This window comes from Gasterosteus aculeatus, chromosome 10 (assembly GCF_964276395.1).
Source record: "Gasterosteus aculeatus chromosome 10, fGasAcu3.hap1.1, whole genome shotgun sequence".
Taxonomy (NCBI): domain Eukaryota; kingdom Metazoa; phylum Chordata; class Actinopteri; order Perciformes; family Gasterosteidae; genus Gasterosteus; species Gasterosteus aculeatus.
In genome coordinates this window covers 7,621,156-7,640,759 of record NC_135697.1, presented here as the reverse complement: position 1 = coordinate 7,640,759, position 19,604 = coordinate 7,621,156, and the positions used below count along the sequence as shown (strand labels likewise).

The 19,604-nt window shown below is 43.5% G+C and overlaps 3 protein-coding genes and 1 non-coding gene across 6 annotated transcripts; 1 reads left to right on the top strand and 3 right to left on the bottom strand.

Annotated features, from left to right (window-relative positions):
- Nucleotides 1-188: 188 nt before the first annotated feature.
- On the bottom strand, nt 189-5,984 carry lix1l (limb and CNS expressed 1 like). The gene is made up of 6 exons (XM_040188284.2): nt 5,184-5,984; nt 3,348-3,511; nt 3,016-3,156; nt 2,752-2,847; nt 2,510-2,587; nt 189-2,347 (listed from the first exon to the last, which is right to left on the bottom strand). The coding sequence occupies exons 1-6, from the start codon at nt 5,515-5,517 to the stop codon at nt 2,096-2,098; spliced, it is 1,065 nt and encodes a 354-aa protein (XP_040044218.2). The 5' UTR covers nt 5,518-5,984; the 3' UTR covers nt 189-2,095.
- A 686-nt stretch (nt 5,985-6,670) lies between these two features.
- On the top strand, nt 6,671-12,084 carry LOC120826207 (type-4 ice-structuring protein). Of its 3 annotated transcripts, XM_078081406.1 has the most exons (6): nt 6,671-6,899; nt 7,405-7,450; nt 10,349-10,444; nt 11,209-11,277; nt 11,389-11,512; nt 11,735-12,084. In XM_078081406.1, the coding sequence occupies exons 2-6, from the start codon at nt 7,432-7,434 to the stop codon at nt 11,946-11,948; spliced, it is 522 nt and encodes a 173-aa protein (XP_077937532.1). In that variant the 5' UTR covers nt 6,671-6,899; nt 7,405-7,431; the 3' UTR covers nt 11,949-12,084. The 3 variants fall into 3 exon arrangements, with proteins under 3 accessions (XP_077937532.1, XP_040044219.1, XP_077937533.1); XM_040188285.2 differs by lacking the exon at nt 6,671-6,899 and having other exon boundaries at nt 7,188-7,450; XM_078081407.1 differs by lacking the exons at nt 6,671-6,899; nt 7,405-7,450 and adding an exon at nt 9,213-9,262.
- A 124-nt stretch (nt 12,085-12,208) lies between these two features.
- LOC120826205 (polyadenylate-binding protein 1A) lies at nt 12,209-19,184 on the bottom strand. The gene is made up of 14 exons (XM_040188283.2): nt 18,137-19,184; nt 17,306-17,499; nt 16,384-16,499; nt 15,934-16,073; nt 15,728-15,822; nt 15,512-15,649; nt 15,101-15,196; nt 14,622-14,988; nt 14,422-14,532; nt 14,184-14,317; nt 13,998-14,082; nt 13,730-13,860; nt 13,357-13,456; nt 12,209-12,591 (listed from the first exon to the last, which is right to left on the bottom strand). The coding sequence occupies exons 1-13, from the start codon at nt 18,327-18,329 to the stop codon at nt 13,364-13,366; spliced, it is 1,893 nt and encodes a 630-aa protein (XP_040044217.1). The 5' UTR covers nt 18,330-19,184; the 3' UTR covers nt 12,209-12,591; nt 13,357-13,363.
- On the bottom strand, nt 15,293-15,429 carry LOC120827115 (small nucleolar RNA SNORA5). The gene has a single exon (XR_005713342.1). It is a non-coding gene; the product is annotated as a small nucleolar RNA SNORA5 (small nucleolar RNA).
- Nucleotides 19,185-19,604: the final 420 nt, after the last annotated feature.

The window sequence follows — 19,604 nt, the reverse complement described above, 5'->3', positions numbered from 1 at the left end:
AGCATGAGACAAAAGTTTTTTTAAAGTCTGAAATGTCTGAAATGTTCAGTATTTGCTTAATATAACTGTCTTTTTCAATAGGACAAATGACTTAGAATAGAAAACATATTTTATAAGTACCAATCAAACAATATATGATAACAAAAATATTCCAAACGGTAGTACAATATAATACATCCTTCATAATCTAATGTCATGTTATTTATTTAAGGAATAGTTTGACATTTAGCCAGCTGAAGCATTATATGTGAAGCACATACATGAAAACGTTATCAATCTTCTTGTCTAACCAAAATTGAATTGAGCAAAGTTCCCCAATTGTCCAACTATTCCTTTTGAAGTAACTTTATGTAACATTAATATAGCATGTAATCTATAATTTGGACTTTACACTTTAATACAAAAAAACATGGTAAAGCAGAGTAGAACATCTTTTAAAGACCTCATTTAATTTAGCTGTTGCATGCAACCATTTTAATGAAGGCACAATGATCCCCGGGAAGAGAAACAGTACTAAAAATAATTAAATTTGATCTAGCTCTAATCACACTGCATTAATGCAGCTTTTTCTATTTGCTGTATCCCAAAATTGAGCATAATCGTTTTCTTCTGTTGACAATCCAGCATTCAGCGGTGAGAATGAGCCCTCCGCCGCTTAACTTGAAAAACTCTGTTTCCACATTTCCATCCAAGAGTGAGAGTTTAACTGAAACAGGTGGTTTCAGTTAAACTCTTACTTCCATTATATGGGATCCTCAAAAGGCTTCACTGAAATGCCTTCATCCGTGTAATGTATTCAATAAACGTAGATACATATAAAGATATCACATTTGCAGCATAAACAAAACCAGGTCCTTCAAAATAAGAGCATTTTAAAAGGTGATAAGTGCGATTGTGATTAGCCTGTGGCTGTACACCAGTACTGCTAACAAACAGATTTTCCTTCCCTTATGTAGAAGAAAACGTAAATCACAAGTGCTGAGCGTTTTTTGAATCGACCACAACGACTTAAATGGGACGAACTAGCTTGTTTAAAACAAAAGTTTGCTTAACATTTTACCAGGAATCCCCTCTATGCTTTGAATCCGCTGAGAAGCCGACCTTTAGTCTCCTAAACAACCACTACTAGAACTCCTGTGAATGCAGCACATGACCAACCAAAGCTGAGTCCCATGAGTAGATCAATAATCTAAATGTTTAACAGCATGACCTTGCAAATCCTTTAGTTGATAGCACACTGAAAGTATACATTCAGCTAGTGTCAAGGTCACCAAGCAAACAATGCACATTAAAATAGTCAAATGCCTTAAAAAAGAAAATAATAAATCATAGTGATGGTTCAATATCTGATGTTTTTCAAAACCTGAGCTGATGTCAGTCACCTGCTGACATTTTAGCAAAGTACCCAAAAGATATTACATACGCTAATAACAATGTTTGAAATGCTTGAACACAATTGGGATTTCTTGTACAATTTGAAAATGCAACTTGCACATATTCCACTGTAACGTCATTCTAACAGGCGTTTTTTGGAAGAGGTTATAAGGTGGGATCGTAAATCCTGTTAAAGATTTCTTCTTGTGATATTTCTTTATATTCTGATTATTGATATACATATATATTGAATTGGCTTTTACCTTCTTTTACCTTCTTTACTAGCCGGAGTCTAAAATATTATACACAAAGTAAGTAAACACACAAAAGAACTTGAAAAAGCTGGTCCATACATTGATTAAATGTACTAACTTATGTCCCGTACATTCACTGATGAAAGGCCCGCTGCGTGTTTCTGTCTACTTTCAGTAAGTACAGCATGAAATAATGAAAAATATGAACCCACGTCAGTTGGAATGCAAAGCAAGTTCACAGGTAAAAAAACAAACAAACACTGTTATCCTGCATCACTAGGCACAAAGAGGTAACGCGCATTACTTGATGCTGTGGACGGATGTGTACACTGTAAATCAAGGCCCGATTACCTGGTCCTCGTAAAGAAAACACAAGATGCAAAACCTAAAAGTTCAGACAAAGCGCCTTTATATCTACGAAGCGGTTAATACTGTTACCAGGGATCCTTCGGAGTGAGAAGGCAGGTTTAGTGAGAGGGCAGCGTGGCCGTGTTGGCAGCATTGAGTTGGCCCACGGCTAACATCAGGATGTCTTTCTTCTCTTTGTAAAAACGCAGTTCTCGGCCCGCCAGCCGGGCGTCCTCCAGTTCTCGCTCCGTCGACGCCACCTCCTGCGCCACGGTGCTCGCCACGCTCTGTTCTCGGTTCACCCAGTCGGCGGCCATCTGAGTGCGCATGTCGTCATCCAGAGCCCGGTGGGAATAGTGAGCCAGCACTTCCTGCAAACCAGAGGGGAGAGAGAGAAAGCGGAGTGGTCTCGCCAACTCAAGACGCAATGCGGCTTCAGGACATTTTTGGCCGAGGTTAAAGGGATGTTGGAATGAGAACATGCTTCCAGTTCGATGCAAGACTGGCAGGGATGCTGATCTTTGATTGCGTACCTGTCGGGAACACTGTCGTTCCCTCATGGCTTTGAGACTCCCGTTCCAGTGCAGCAGCTGGAAGACGGTCATCAGCTCCTGAAACACAAACAGAGCCGAGCCGGCAAGAATTAAGAATGAGGACACTCAGAGTGTAGCATATTTCCTGTTTCCCTTAATACACAGGGTTAGGACGCTCAAACTTGCCAGTACTGTATATACTATAGTAGAATAAAATGGTACCTAACACAAACTTTACACACCTGAAACTCCAGCATGGATTTTCCTTTGTTGGACTCAAGCATGAAGCGAAATGCCCCAATTCCGGTGTTTGGATTGTCGGCCTCTTCCCTGTTTCCCTGGAATGAAATACGAGTTAATGTCAGCGGGCGGTGGGAAATATAATGAGGAGATAATACAAACTCTTCCACATTAGTAATATATGTAGTACAGTATGTATCATGCTGTCTACACATTATCACAACGTGCTGCAATTAAGGACTTAAGCACACCTTTACGTAACTTACATTGAAGGACGCCAGGGCCTCACTGACGCTCTTCTCAATGAAGTCGTCCGAGATGCGTCGAGAGGGATGTTCGTTAAACACAGAGTTCATCAGAGCGATCTTGGCAGCGCTGCGCCGGGCCTCTGCCTTGGTGGGACAGAACTGTCCCGACAGTGAAGAAAACACGCATTAGTCTTGTGCGCAGACCTCATGTTTTCAATTTTAAAATGTTTGTGGCCATTGAGTGACATTTTTTTTCCATGAATCATAAAGTGTATCACAATTCTCATTTAACAAAACCGCACCGGTAATGATTTTATCACAATTATGCTTCGAAGGTGCAGAAGAGGTACCTGGAAACTTCCAAAGCAGCTGCCCCCGGGAAGGCTGACGTAGCAAACATATGGCGGGCTGCTGGATGGGACCATTTCATAAACAACAAGGGCTCCGTTCCGCAGGTCGGCGCCTCTGGTCAGCTTCATCTGCCAGAACTCCTGCAAGGCTTCCACCACGTTTACTGGAGGGCATAGAGATGAATACTATGAAAATGTATTACGTCTTGTCAGTTCTGTATATCAACAAACTCTAAAGTGCCATTTGGCCCTGACTTCCTCTCTAAACACAGAGATGGAGACGGTGGGAGGAAGGTCGCGTCGAGGATGGAAGAAGTTTTTCCGTAAAATGTTTAGAAGACTGCTTAGAGGGGATTCTGCACCACTTCAGACGAGCTGCTTCAGAACACTACCCGAACTGTACAATTAATGTGAGAAAAGTTACAGTCCTGTCCTCCAAGAAGTAAACAACAACAAAGGAAAGCAGTAAGTATGAGTTACAAACTGTTATTTGGGTTTGGATCAGCGGAGAGTTGCGTTTTGTTTTCTCTCTATCCTGCTGAGCTGTGACTGTTTGATTGTGAGGTACTACATGTACGAAGAGCAATGGGATATCCATGAAATGCATTCAATTTGAATGAAGTCGCTCTAAATTAAGGGCCATGTAAAATTGGCTCAACACACTGCGTTCCGACAAAGTTATTTTTGAGCATCTAAATGGTTCAGGAAATGGATGAAATAGAAAGACAGGAAATATCCAGAGATAGCGGATGGATACTTGTGGTTATGCTGCTGGCCAAGATTAAAAACCCACAATGTGGCGCAGGCGATCAGCACATATTTGACAAATGTATCACAGGAGGAAAAAATGGGCTAGGATGATGAAATTGATATCAAACATGGTAGGACATAAAATACTAATAATATATGTAATAACCTTCTAATTGCCTGTTAATGACATATTTATAACTAGGTGGAGATGATTGTGACATCAATGAGTGCAGATAATTATTGCTAAATTTCCAAATACTACTTATACCTTTCTGTATAAATAAGATAATTCAACCAACGCATTACCTTACCTCACCCGAAACAAATCACAAAATTGGAGCTACGTTAAGCAGTTATGAAGCATTATATCAGCAGTGTGTATTGTGTGGCCATTGTTGGTGTGTAAAGTGGCCTAAATGGAATGGGGGGTGGGGGGGGGGGGGGGTCTATTAGTTGGGAAAACAAAGGGACAATCTTTTAGGATTAAATCCTATTAGCAGACAGGAACACTTGTTTTAGCTCAACAGCCGGCATTACCGCAGCTTTGGTTATAATTATTTATAGTTTGTCCGATGTGCTGCAGCGATAAAATACACGTGAGCATAAATCTAATCATTAGTAGCCTTTGGGACATCCCTAATTCATGCTTTTTTCTAAAAAAAAAAAGAAAAAAAAAGAGTTACGCAAATTACATATGGCAATAATTACTAAGAATTATAGGCAACATAATTTTAATTTTAAAAAGAAGAGAGGAACCCACAACATCTGTGCTACTGACAATAAGTAACTATATAAAAACTAAAAAAGGACCACAGATTTAATGCGTCCAACGTGTAACAGCGTATTGTTCCTAAATGTAAACGTAATCCCCCCGCGCTCATCTACTTTAATCCTTTCACGACGTGGTTGTAGCAGATGTGACTGTACGTGAGGAACTACTAAAGCCAAGAAACATAATAGTGACTACGGCGATAATAGTTATCCAGAGGGATTCAAAGCTAGCGCGTGTTTTTCTGTCCACTTTCTGCTCCTCGGAAACTCCCAAACTGAGCAACATTGTATCGCCACGTGACCGCCGGACGTTACCTCTGCCGTAACCTTGCGTGTGTTTGGCGAAGCTGCGGACCACCGCCTCCACCGCCTCCTTCAGCACCGCCGGGTTCCCCGGGTTACAGTGGCCGGCGGCCCCGAGCCCCGCTCCAATGCCGCCGTACAGGCTGTGGAGCTGCAGCGGGGCCAGCGGCGGGGGAGGCCCCGAGGAGGCGGCCAGAGAGACCGGGGAGGGCAACAGCGGCGCGACGGGGACCGTGACGCCGGGCCGCAGGGAGGAGCGGAGGGTCCCGGTCGGTCCAGAACCGAAGCCGATGCCCGGCTGCAGCCTCTGAGGGCGGATGCTGTCCGGGATCACGTTGGATTCCATTGTCCCGACGTCACGTCTGCGAAGTCCCGGTCTGGATTTGATTTGTGGCGATCGACGCCGACGGTTTCGGGTTTAAAAACAAAAAGAACAAAGTGGTGTCTGGGGGTGTTAGCCGGGTTTGGTCTCTCACAGTCGGAGGGAGCACTTAGCCGATGTTCGTTCCACACACATCACCGCTGCTGTGCATCCTCGCTCTCGGGATTAGACTGCGGGATTGTCAATCACGTGATGCCTTCACGGACTCATCGTACTTTACACACTCCACATAATCGGGTCGTTGTAGTGGATGGTGTACCTTTAACAAATCCTGCACAATGGCTGCAGGATGTTGTTTGAATCAATTGTGTTCTTGGTTTCATATCCTAATTCAGAAATCCAGTGTCTGATGACAGTGAGCCATATGAGGTCAACATCTTAATGCCGGCAAATTTGTGAATTGCGTTATTATACATTAAAACATTGTTTTTTATTACAACAGGTTCTTGTAATCTATCAGGTGGGTTTGGACAGACAAGTATCTTGGTTGTGTTGTTCTGAATTACATCAAAAGGTGGGTCTTAGTTTCTATGAAGCAGCATTTGCAGACATGAGGATGACGTAATGTTATAAAATCAGTTAGTGATGGAAGATGCCACGCCAGGAAAAAATAACGCCTGAAAAAGGAAATTACACAACACAGCAGAATATTACAGTTTGCAGCTTCTCACCAGAGATAGATGTTAATCTCATTTGTAAAACCAGGACGTCAATATTTGACTCAATTGAAAACTTTGCCAGATGCACTTCCAATTATATAGAAGTGTACTTAAGGCTATTTAAAGCTGACAATGTGATACCCCATTCCCGTTTGTGGCACATACGGCCAACAGAATCAGAATCAGTTTTATTTGCCATGTATGCTTATGCATATTAGGAATTTGACTTTGGTTACATTTGCTCTCAATTAAATAAACAAAGTACATACAATAACAATAATATGCAAAAAGGAAATTAAGAAAGGGAAATATACATAGGAAAACTAATTTAAATATTTAAAATCAACAACAACAAAAATTGTAGTCAGAATTACGATATTCTCTGCCGACTGTGAACGCAGCAGTGGAAAGTCAAAGAAATATCATGCCAAGAAATCTGAGCCTCCCTGTTCTCTGGCAGCAACAGAGTGGAGCTCCAGTGAGGGTTTACAGCTCCAGCTCTGCAGCCTGGAGCATGTGACTAGAACTTGGAAGCCGAGTAACTCAATTTAGTCGAAGAGGGGAAAACAATGATGCTCATTCTTTGAAACATACGTTCAAAGTTCGAAGTAACTTGATCAAACTTTGAGTTAGTGGACCACCAAAGAGTTGAAGAGGAAACGGGACGTCCTCTTGAGTTTCCTTAAGGTTTTTTTATGACTTTCTGGGGCTTGGGTACATTTTAATTTTCTCTGTGGTCTGGTGTGAGGCCAGAGGAGTGTGGTGGAGGATCTTTTTTTCTAAACTTGATCTGCAACAAATCCGAGTAGACTGGAGGACTGTAAAAATCCTCCAAACCGAACATTTCAGATCTGGCCTTTTAAAATTGTTTACTTGAGTACAAACACACCAGTGATGTATCAGCATTGTAATGAGTGTTTGGCTCACTGGAGGGCGTGCTCTCATTTCATTACAGCGGTTAATAACCTCAAACTCAGGGACATTTAGTCCAGTCCGTTTCTGATGCTTATGTGTGTTTTCTGTCCTTGATTTTCTTTTGCCATTAATTGTTAGCTTGTCCTTCTCTCCCTGTAGATCACTGGCATAACTATCAGCCAGCCTAAACATGGTGCTTTTGTTGCAGTTAGCTTAAATGTATTTTTTTATACTTTTTCCCTTTTATACTATACTACTACTATTCTACTCCACCAAGGGATGACTTTACCTTATATCTCTTTATATGTACTCGGAGGCTAAAGGTAAGATTAAGATTTTATATGAAAACATTTTCAGAAATGTTGGCAGTTGTACCCAAAGAACATTTCCCCTTCAAGCCTTTAACCTGGTTTTAGTTGAATAACAATTTGAAGCCAAAAGAAGTAAAATGCTCCAATAATTCTCAAAAGAGCCAAGATTCCAAGAAGGGAAAACAAATTTGCGTTGCACCACTTTGTGGTTTGTGGCTTCATTAATCATCTCATGAACCATTACGCCATGGTGAACCTGTGGAGGAGGCCGTGACCTCTAGGTCAGCAAGTACCGGACTAAATACTTGTTGGCCGTTTATGAAGTAGTTCGAGCTAGAGTGATCCCCCATCAGCAACAACAGCATCAGTTACAATATAAACCTGACATAAAAGTCCTAAGGGCCATTTCAACATTTATCTGATGAACCTACTTTTTCTTATCATGGTGTTTTAACTTTAACCTTTACTGAGGTTTTTTTTTACATTAAGATATTGTAAGATAAGAAGATATTTGTACTTCAGTGAAGGCTGTGAGTATGTCTTCTATCACTGTGCTTCTCCTTATATTCCTTGACATCTAGATAAATGTATTTTTTAGGGCACAGGCTTGGTGTTTGAAAGCTTTACTTTGCAGATTAAAATTCTTTGATCAGTTTTGTTGTACAAAATAATCAAGAAAACACTCAGTAGAGACATTGAGTTCAATTAACAACATTTCTAAAAGTGAAAACACATAAATGTTATGTAATAATACAAATCCAATCCAATTTCTTACAAGCTCGTTTTTGTTTTCATTTGAAAAGGTGGGTTCAAGAGACATAAACCGTCTAAGCGGTTTCCAGGAGAGTCCAGAACCGCGTTGAGCAGCACAGAGAGAGAATACATTCCCACATCTGGTTTTGATTGAAGCTTTAGAAACTCCAGTGAAGTTAATTCCCACTGGATGAAAAGAGAGTCACAGGATTCTCGTTCAAGTTTTATTAAACAGCTTGTTTATGTTAAGCTCACATATTTCCCCCGTTTTCCCATTTCCCCCTGTTTAGAATTGTTTATGACTGACTGAGTGGGAGCGGGGCTGAGTGTTAATCACTTTACAACCGCCATAAAGACAGACTGGAACACAGTGTTGGATACAAACTAAAGGTAGAGGGGTTAAATCCACATGTACCAGTCTCATACTTCTCCCCGAAAGACAGCTGACCAAGACATTTTTAAAGACCACATTGATTCGTTCAGCTTTTTTTATTTCCTTTCTTTTCAGAGAATAGTTTTCAACCCTGTGGTCCATTAATTGAAGTAAAAGGAAATGGTTTTATTTACTCTAAAACATGAGAGTAAATTCTCACTCTACAATCAACAGTCCAAAGCCAATAGCAGCTCTCCGTTGCTTCACTCGAGCTAAATGCTAATCACAGCACGCTGACATGCTGACATGCTGATCCTACGGCTGTAGCTTTAGCCGCCAACGCGTACGCGCCAGTGGTGTTATGGGTGACGACTGGTGAGCTCATCAAAGCCATCAGGATTCATACTGTGGGAACCACGGATGTGCGCGCGACATCTTGTGTCAATCCATTCACCCACTATGATCGACACCGACTGACACTGACAGGGCGAACCCAGAGCGACAGTCAGCGGGCAGAAGCCGCTCTGGTGGTTTTGGCTCGTGCTCCTCTGTGGCGCCCACCAGAGCGCAGGGGTTGGATGTGGTTGTGTCCAGGATGCGATGGGTGTGATCAGCCTGCAGTGACGTTTCCTGCCCGTTTCCTGACAATGGAGATGTGTTTGGAGGGCATGCTGGCACCAAGGGTTTTCTCCGCTGCGGTGGGTCCCTGTCCTGCCTGGTGGCCGATCCACACCAGTGATGGACATGCAGCGAGCAGACCGGATGACGGTGGAGTAGACATCAATGAGCGGTTCCCGAGGAACCTTGAATGACATCCTCTATCCTCTGCGGGGCCTTTTTTTTTCGTGATGCTATGTATTTTTGAGGCCTACTTTAAGGTCCTGAAGCTCTCCACAGCACAGTGCTGTTGGGGTATTGTGGCGGCAGGAGGGAGGATTCCAGGTTGTTCAGACCACAACAGAGGGGCATTTGTTCAACTTCCTGTCCCATACGCAGACTCACAACGACTGCTGTGCTGTCTGCGAACTTCAGGAGTTTAACAGATGGGTTTCCTGAGGTGCAGGGTTAGTGTGGAGGGAGAAGAAGAGAAGAGGGGGGAGTGCGCACATCTGGAGCTGATGGTCGAGGTGCTTGATGTGACCTTTCTGGCGGGTTAGGGTCGGTGGTTTGTTTGGTGTCAGAGCGAGTTGGGGGGTGTCAAAGTGGGCTCCTCAAACCTGCAGTGAAACACATTCAAATCCTCAGCCGGTTGATTTCCGGTCTGTTTTCCTACTTTTCAGTGTAGCTCCTCTTTGCTGCTCTGATCGCTTTTGTCAGTGCGTTTCTGGCTTTGTTGTACAGATCCTGTCCCCACTTCTGTAGGCTCACAAACTCCCTGGATGTTGTAATAACCCAGATTCTACTGTTGTTGCACGCACAGAAGGTTTTAGTCCTCCCAATAGTGATAGATGATGTGTGTGTAGAATGCTTTTTTGAGGTTGTCGTTTTAATGCTGTTAATTCCTTACAAGGAGTGATTATAGAATTAGTTCTCCGGTTGACTGTTTCACAAAGGTTCTGGCCTTGCCTCACTATCATAACGCCGATGCCGTTACGATTAAGCCATTTAATTAATCAATATGATAAGATGTACACTCATGTTGGAAAGTCAGCAAAAGAACGGTTGGACTTTGGTTTAGTGTGTCCAGGTGGCAGATTGTGCCATCGAGGTTCAGTGTTGTGTGTGATTCTCTACCCGCACAAACATCCAACAGTTGCAAGTTTCTTTTTTCCTCATCCTATCAGATTCACGAGTCACGCCCGCATCACCACACGGGACTATAAGACGCGTTGGAGTCCGACAGGAAAGCACCATCAGCTCCAACTTCTCCTGCAGTACAAGTGAGTGTAAATCGTTTTTTTCGTATGTGTTTAAACGGCATCTGAAACAATGAGACAATTCTAATAGCTTTCATGAAATGTAAGACTACAAATTATTCCTAAATTTAAGAATTATAGATTGAATCACAAAACTGACGTTGGATGATAGTTGATGTTTCTCAATGTTTTACTTCGTTTAAATGCCGGCCCAATCCTTTTGGTCTATTTGTTATGTAATTATTTTAATGTGCTTATATATAGTTTAACACAAAATTATTTTTCTTAATGTTTCATCATCCACATAGATTCTTAACAAAGCCACATAGCAGTGCTACACATTAGTGTGTGTATAAATATGTAGACACGTTTAGATTTAAAATAAACTCTTATCTAATTAATGATTTTATGCTTTTCATTCAAAGCAATAACATAACACATACATAGCTTTAATACATCATTCAAGGTCCCTCCAAAGTTTTACTGTCTGATAAGCCAGATAAAATTCATGGTGTGAGTGTTTCTACAAACACAGGGTGACAACAAATATTGGTTTGTGGGAAAAAGGCCACGCTGACATTCCTGGAAAATGTGAACATTAATCAGTGATCTGAGCAACAAAACACATTTCTATTAAACTTCTAAACTGAATTTATCAGCATGGTTAAATCCAACATAATGCGCTAAAAAAGGATGGCGCTTGATAAAAAGAGCAAAAGAGCCAAAAAGAGCAACATGCAGTATTATAACATCAGTACACATCTCCAACCATACGTTTCCTTTTGCAGGTCTCCTCCGATCAGCAATCATGAAATACTCCCTCATTGCAACTATTGTTGTGCTTGCTTTGGCACAAGGTATGAACTTCACCTTGTTATCTTATCATACAAATTAGAGTATTTTGTTTTAAACTATGTGAAAAACATAATACAATTTAATTGACTGTTTTTAATCTTTGAATACTACAGGGGGCTTCGCCCAAGATGCTTCCGATCTCGAAAGGCTCAGTGAGTACTTCGATGCCATGAAGACCAAGTTGATTGCGGACGTGACGGAGATCATCCGCAGCCACGACGTAACCAACCAGGCTCAGTGAGTACCGCGAACTCCGCACATATCGTTCACCCCCGTTAAATGGTTGTCAGTAAGAACATACTGATGACCACTATTAACCAGAAGAAAAAAAGTGTTGGCTGTCAAAGAAAACAATGCTGCTCCCCCCCTCCCCCCTTGCAATAAACATGGTAGTAAACAGATACACACACACACACACACACACACACACACGATTGTTAATAATGTTGTACCTCACAGGGCCTTCATAGAGGACAAGAAGACCCAGATGGAGCCTCTGGTCGCTCAGATTCAGGAGCAGCTGAGGGCCGCTGCCACCAGCGTCGAGTCGCAGCTCCGGCCCCTGACTGCCAACGTGCAGGCTCAGTTCCAGCCCCAGATCGAGAACTTCCAGAAGCAGATGGAGGCAGTTTTCAAGAACCTCGCAGACCAGACCATGGCCCTTGCCAACTAAACGTCCTTCCAAAAAGAGCCACGTGCCAAACACTTGTCTTGCACGGCTGGCCTGAGGGCAGAAAGGCCTGAGACGTGTTCCATTGGTTGTTGACAATCATCTGTGTCCACGAGCACAATAAAAAGAGCAAAAACAACTTCACTGTGTACATTTCATTTGTGTATAGTGGGCGTTTCTTAGGAGACTTGATCATTTGTTTGGGCCAACAGGTCTAGAACCTTGACCTTGTTGTAATGTCACAAAAAGCAAACAGACAAAGATACCTTTATAAGTTTTATTGAAGCAAGCAAAGGTCAAGGGAAATTACACAAGAACAGGCTGCAGGAACCTAAACATAACGTTTCAATGGGAATAAAAGGCAGAAAAGGAATGCTTTCAATCTTATTTTGGAAGATAATTCTCTAAAACCTCTCATAAAACAACCATTTTTTAATTTTATTTTTTTCTCTTTTTTGTTTATTTTCTCTTTTTAACTCAGCAAACAAGGCCTGGTGTTTCTGTTTATTTGAGGCCTGGTTGGAGACTTGTTTCCGTTGGTATTTTTTTAATTATATATCATTTGACTTATTTTTACTTTGTTTTCATGAATTTTTATCTTTTTCAATGTTAAAATCGGTGAAGCTGGATCCAAGGTTCCCAACTCCTGTGAAAACACAAAAACACAATTAGTGATATTACTAGTGCTGTAACAGATCACTTCTCACGGATTTTATTTTGATAGCGTCATCATGGTGTGCAATACATTTGACTCATTTTCATTTTTTGGACTGCTGATGTTCCTTTAATAGTAACAATTCCCTGTATTAATGATGCAAGGCGTGTCATACTAAAGTTCCTCAGTAACTGTACATTAAAAATACAATGGATCATATTTGTATTGATAAGTCATTCAAATAGTGCGCAATCAGAGCAACTGTTCCGCTCCCCGTCACAACTGAAAGGAGGCAGGGCTGCCCAGTGCTAATGAGGCCGTTCTGATAGTTCGAAAACAAAGGATTTCAGAATAGGCTTATATATTTTCTGAGAAGAAAACTATGGCCAACGGTTCTTTGCTTTAAATGTTTTGAAACGTTTTTGACCCCTCTTTTTTGCGTTTTTCGTGTGCACGACCAGATGGCTGGCTAACGGCTGCTGCTCTGCACTTACAACACCATTCCGATCCAGTGTTGTGGCAGAAACACAGCGCCCGCCCTAAAAAGTTCCCTCTTGGGATGAACAGTTTGAAGCTTAGGCAGCACTGCTGCCTTAGTTTGCAATGTTCATGTTGCTAGCACTCTTTAGTTGCAAGCAGTTATGTTCAGAGCCATGTGTAGGTAATCCCTGATGTAATCGATAATTCATAAATATGCGGAACATTAAGCCATAATTTACCGTCAACACCAGCCTTTCCTTGTTAAAGCAGCCTTACCTTGGGATCAGACACTCTGGACACCAGCCGAGTTGGTCACAGTCTTCTGGGCGGTTTCCTTTGCTTGGTGGGCTTGAAGCACAGCCACGGCCTCATCCACCTGCAACGATTAAGGGTTTGAATGTTGGCAACACCACAACATCATGGTAGGATCTCAGAAGTGCTCTGTTGCCACAAGATTCACCTTTCCTGCATAACAAAAAGGAGTAGCTAGTGAAGCAGCACTAGAGCTAGAGTGTAAACTCTCCTCCTTTTGAGTAAATGCTTCCGAGACACTTCTATTAAGAGACTAGAATGGAAGTCTTTGAACTCCATGTCCTTGTTATGTCCCAGGTAAGGAAACTTGTCAATGTTACTAAACTTAAGTGCTTACCTTTGAGCGGAGAGACTCTGGAGACTCCAGCATGTGGAGCAGCTCTGAGTTGTCAATTTCCAGCAACATGCCAGTGATCTTCCCCGTCAGACTTGGGTGCATGTTCTGGATCAGTGGAAAGAGGCGTTCACCTAGAGGAGGGACAAAGGGGTTTCAATCAAAATGAAAGCATCTCCCAACAAGGGAGGGTTACTGAGACAACCCTAGATTAATACGCGTTAACAATACAGAAGATCTGGTGTGTGTGGGGGGGTGTTACTCAACTTACCCAGCATCTGCTTCTGTTCCTGTGGTGGAGCAGCTGCCAGCATGGAGGCCGTCAGAGGCTCCTGTCCCTGAACATGGACAGCAGGCTGCGCACAAACAAGGGCACACAAGAAATTAGAACTATACATTCAAACATTTTTTCCTCAAAATGATGTAATCAGTGGCAGGCTGGTAAAGACATCTCTACCTGCTGCATGGGGACCGGCTGAGCAGGCATGTGCTGCTGAGGATTGCGGACTCCAGCGGCATATTTGTACTGGGGGACTCCACGCACAGGAGCTACCGTGGCGGCGGCAGCCGGTCGCGGGCCCATGCTCTGAGCTGGTTCAAGAACAGGGACAGAAACAAACACAAATGTAAGCAAAGGGCAGAAGTAGCAGGCATACAACTGACCTGTATTTGACTATTGAGTGTAGGCGACTCACCGACGCGCTGCGCGGACATCATGCGGGGAACCTGGGCGGGCGGCCGCATTGCGCCGAAGGTCTGAGGGCGCGGAGCCGAGGGACGCATTGCACCTGGCATGTTCTGGAAGTCTGAAGACACAAAAACATGGTTGCTTTGTGTACAAACGACTGTTGTGTGCTTTAGGACGACAGTACATGTACACAGTGAAGACACTCACGTTGTGGCCTGACGCCTTGTGTCGCCCAGCGGGGGCTCGGGCGGAGCTGGGCCATCTGCCCAGCGGCTTGGTAGTAAGCAGCACGGTTCTGGGCCTGAGGTATGGCTGCCATGAAGTAGCCAGAGGGCGGGGCTGGTTGGTAGGGATTGATGACTGGGTTTGGCACAGCCCGCACACTGGCCATGCGCTGCATGTACTGGTTGGTCAGGTGGGCTTGGCGCTCCTCTTTCCGCTGGGCGAGGGCCACGTACAGCGGCTTAGTCGCCACAATGCGGCCGTTCATTTCCGTCACAGCTTTTGTGGCCTCCTCCGGGGACGAGAAGCAGACAAAACCGAAGCCTTTGCTGCGCCCGCCCTCCATCATGACCTGAGAGAGAGAGTCAAACGCAACCAATGAACAAATCTGGATACCGGTAAATGAACGCAGTCGTTAAACCATGTGTCAATTACAAAAGTCCAAGAAACAGCTAGTGTCCCACCTTGGCACTGGTTATAGTGCCGAACGGCGTGAACTCCTTTCTTAGACGTTCATCGTCAATCCCATCATCAAGGTTCTTCACGTACAAGTTGACACCCTGAAAATAAGACAAAACTAATGTTAACGTTTTTTGTGCGTTTTGGAAATCTTAGTTCAAAATAAGCAAATGGAAAAAATACCCGCTATTTAATGTATTTGTCTGTAAAACATATTTATCCCCAGAGATCACAGTGAAGAAAAGTGGGGCCCATGAACTACAGAGTCACTGTTGCAGCCATTTTGGCCAGTGCATCCGATGAAGGCGGGAGCACCGAATTTGACAAAGCTGCACTCTTCCAGCCGCACCGATTAGAAGAAACTATCCCACTAGGACACGAGAAGTTGCATTAGATTCAAAAGCGGGAAAACTGACCTGGTAGCGAGTCATGCGGTCTTGTTTCATTTGCTCAAATTTGCGCTTGAGCTCCGTCTGCCGCTCAACCTTCTTCTGGGCACGGCCGACATAGATGAGCTTACCGTTGAACTCTTTTCCGTTCAGGTCATCCACCGCCTGAAGCAAACGAGACAACGAGGTCAGCTCAGAAGACTGAGGACTGGACATCTCTGGATGGTTGGTACGGCTGCTTACCTTCTGGGCGTCCTCATGCCTTTCAAAGCTCACAAACCCGAAACCTCGTGACTTCCCGCCGTCATCGGACATGACTCGTATACTCATCGCGTTTCCTACAAAGAGACATGAACTTAAGTAGCTATATTTTACCCAGTAGCGTTTTAATGCGGATGATGGAATATCGATGCAGAGGAGCACATAAGATATTTGACACCCTGACTGACCATATTTACTGAAGACATCCCTCAGCTTCTCTTCATCCATGTCTTCACCAAAGTTTTTGACATAGACGTTTGTGAACTCTTTGGCTCGGGCACCCAGCTCAGCCTCGCGCTCTTTGCGAGATTTGAAGCGACCCACAAATCTGCATTGAAACAGACATTTAGCACATTATTAGATATTAACTATGCCAATTAGAGATAATATGTCCAGCTTATGTCCAACAGAAAGGAAGACTGTTAAAGGCAGGTTCATCGGGGTTGTTATTCCACACATTTAGCATAACCGTCTCCATTTGCCACAAATCTGTTTAGTCATAATTTGCATACTGACGGAAAATTCCAAAGCGCTTGAGCATTATTGTAAACCTTCAGACCATGTGTAGTATTAAGTGAAACAAAACTCCTTCCAATTTCACATATTAGTTTAAAAAACAAGTTAAAACATTCACTTACACTTTGCGGTCATTGAGTAGCATGCCATTCATTTTCTCAATGGCTCGTTCGGCGGCCTCCTGAGTCTCAAAATGCACAAAGCCGTATCCTTTAGAGCCATTCTCGTCACAAACCACCTTAGAGAAAGAAACACATGCTGCTTTGAAACCACACACACATGCAGTCCATTGAACCTGAAGGGTCTCATTTGTCACCTATCTGAAACAGACTTTCTATTGTGATGTTCCTCGAGTTTGCAATGTTAAAACCCTTCCTCCTATTGCTAACCATTATTTCCAATGTATATACACTCATTTGTTTTTTGCTCATTTAATAGTTTGCTTTTATTGCCCTATGGCCTTAAAAGCAAACTGTTGGGAGATAATGTCCCAGGAAGAATGTCTGTAGTTCAAATAATGAGAGGATATTTACTTAGCTCACACATGCAAATGCAGTGGGTGTTAGGCAAACAGTCACTCTGGTGCGCTCTACCTTGCTGCGGCGAACGCCACACAAAAAAGTAGACATATTCATGTCAATGTGAAACTGACATTTATTGCACTTTTTAAGCAACCGCCCCCGATTTGCCATGTTGCCAGGAGAAGACAAACAACGGCCTTGACTGATTACTTCCACGGGTTAATTCCACATAGATAACAGATTAAAGGCACTGCTGTGGTAGTGAAAAGTGACAGCTGTTGTGCAGCTAAATGCTGGATTTTCAAATGTTACTACAACCAACGTGCACTAGAAGCAAGCAGTTATTTTTATCATTTACTTACCTATTTACACTGGGACCCACATGCCCAGTGTACTTGAAATGTCATTTGACGGTCGTGCTAATATGATTGGGAATCTTTTAGAAAAATAATCTAAAACTATTGTGTGCGCGTGTAGTCACTCAATAAAACCTAAAAATGTGTCAGTGCGGAAGAACTTTTACCTTGCACGACAGGATGTTGCCAAAGGCAGAGAAGGTGTCGTACAGGGCCTTGTTGTCGATGGACTTGTCAAGATTCTTAATGAAGATGTTCCCCACGCCACTCTTTCTCAGGGATGGATCACGCTGCGACCACATGATGCGCACAGGCCGCCCCTTGATCACATCGAAGTTCATGGTGTCCAGAGCACGCTCAGCTGAGGGAACGACAAGAACAGGGGTTAGATAATTGACTGCATCTGAATCCTCAAAGCGCAGGATATGACAGATGCGCCTATAAAGTGTTAAAAAGGTTGTTTTTTTATAGCTAAATAGCTGCTCAAGTTGGCTGTGAACTATTTTTACATCCAAGAGGAATGCTGCACATGTTTAGCGTAGATATTTGGCTAGTGACGTATGCAGCCTGGACATATCCCAACATTTTTACAAACATGGACGCTATTCTTTTTTTCCTAATCTAATAAAAGGTGCATGCTCAGATCCCCGCGAAGCCGATTGACCGGCATTTTAGAGGAGAGATTAGATCAAAACGTTGTGTCAGCTCTGCGGGGAGAACAGTTGGGGTGTTGTTCCTGACAGATGAGATAAAGGGGCATTGAGAACCCAGCTGGCCGGTAGCGGTCCGCCGCTAACGTTACATTAGCAGGGTGGGCGCGGCGCTTTACTGCTACGCCACCGCTGGGAGGTTCAACTCAGGAGACCCTACCGACAACATGTCGGCCGGAGTCACGTGTAGCCGAAAGAAGCTAGCTTTTCACGTGTCACCGGCAGTTATTTAAACAGGATAAAATAAAAAACATTTGTGGCGGCTAGCTTTATGGAGAAGTGACTTACCGTCCGCCGGCTGTTGAAAGTTGACATAAGCGTACCCAAGCGAACGCCGGGTGATCATGTCCCTGCACACCCGAATCGACAGGATGGCTCCGGCCGGGCTGAATTTCTCGTACAGCATGGCCTCGGTCACATCTTGATGCAGATCCCCGACGTACAGGGAAGCCATGGGGTAACTTGGAGCGCTGGGATTCATTTTTTTTTCGTCTGCGGAGGGCTAGTTAAGAAGTCGGCGGGCTATTTTTTTCCGAATTGAAACAAAAAAAAGTTTTCGGCGACGGTTGCGAATCGTCGGTGCACTCGCGGGCGGCAGCGTCACGCCAGTTAGGGGGGGGGGGGGCAGAGTGCGGCGATGGCGAACGTTAGCGTACCGTTCGGCTCGTCAGTTGGGAGCGTTACGAGTAAAATTGTAGAAAATAAATAAGCTAAAATGACAAAACGTCGACTTCCAGTGGGGTTAACACGGTCAACCGAGCGTGACACACAACGATAAAAAGGAACGGTACTTAGCTTCGGTTCTGAACCAGTAACACGTCGACTGAAGGAGAAAAAAAAATGCCGTAGCCCCCTGTACGCGTTCCCGTCCTCTCGTGGAATGTCCGACGTTACTCCAGCTTCACCGTTGTTACAAAAAGAAAAAAAGATTTTTTGTTTTTTTATGTTTTGAGGTTTTTTTTTATTTTTTTAATTTTTTTTATAGAACGTGTGCCGAGCGAGCTCAGGAGCACGCACTCACGCAGCACTATTAGCCGGGGTAGAGGGTGGCACGGAAGAGGAAGCTGACGTATTTATACTGAAGGGCGCGTCACCGAAATGGACCAATCATCCGTCGGTGTAGTTTAAAAAAAAGTCGACAAAGGGGCGTTGTCCTTATCTGTACGCATGATGATGAAATCATGCAAAAACGTATTCTTAAAAGACTAAAAATTGACAGTTGTCGATCGCTTGTTCACACTATGTGGGTACGACGTGAATTCTCCCGCAGTGCTCACGATAGATCCCCGCTGCCAGCGCTCGGAATGTCACGGGCTTGTCATGCGTCAAGCATGTGGTTTTTACTGCACACAACCCACAATGCTCCTCGTGCGGCTCGGCCATTTAGCAAATGAAATGGGCAGGTATTCATCACGTATAAACCTTTTGCGATATGCATGTATTTACTTTGTGGTGCAACTTCTAGGGTCCTTATCCGTTCCAACCTGAGTGAAACTTCGTATCACTGCATTCAAGAAATGTTTGTCTTTAAAGGCCATTGATCAGTGCAAAACAGATGTCTCTACTTGATTGGTTTTATAATGTGATCAGCTTAGTATGATAGAGGTATACAGTAGGTTTGTGACCCTTCTGTGAGTTTGACTGGTCTAAGTCAGATGCAGTCTCAGTCTGGCTGGACTTATCATTTTTAGGTTTGTGTAGAGATCAAATTACACATCTAAATGGAGAATCAGTCCTTCTGAATCATCCACATCTG

What these genes read in the sequence shown, in the direction of transcription:
- LOC120826207 (XM_078081406.1), top strand. An exon ending in CAACTTCTCCTGCAGTACAA is followed by an intron (nt 10,445 to 11,208) that starts GTGAGTGTAAAT and finishes TTCCTTTTGCAG; the next exon opens with GTCTCCTCCGATCAGCAATC. An exon ending in TGTGCTTGCTTTGGCACAAG is followed by an intron (nt 11,278 to 11,388) that starts GTATGAACTTCA and finishes TGAATACTACAG; the next exon opens with GGGGCTTCGCCCAAGATGCT.
- LOC120826205 (XM_040188283.2), bottom strand. Translation starts at nt 18,329, where the DNA reads ATGAATCCCAGCGCTCCAAGTTACCCCATGGCTTCCCTGTACGTCGGG. An exon ending in GGCATGAGGACGCCCAGAAG is followed by an intron (nt 15,650 to 15,727) that starts GTAAGCAGCCGT and finishes CGTTTGCTTCAG; the next exon opens with GCGGTGGATGACCTGAACGG. An exon ending in GATGTCCGCGCAGCGCGTCG is followed by an intron (nt 14,318 to 14,421) that starts GTGAGTCGCCTA and finishes TTCTTGAACCAG; the next exon opens with CTCAGAGCATGGGCCCGCGA.
- lix1l (XM_040188284.2), bottom strand. Translation starts at nt 5,517, where the DNA reads ATGGAATCCAACGTGATCCCGGACAGCATCCGCCCTCAGAGGCTGCAG. An exon ending in GCTGCTTTGGAAGTTTCCAG is followed by an intron (nt 3,157 to 3,347) that starts GTACCTCTTCTG and finishes CTGTCGGGACAG; the next exon opens with TTCTGTCCCACCAAGGCAGA. An exon ending in AGGCCCTGGCGTCCTTCAAT is followed by an intron (nt 2,848 to 3,015) that starts GTAAGTTACGTA and finishes ATTTCATTCCAG; the next exon opens with GGAAACAGGGAAGAGGCCGA.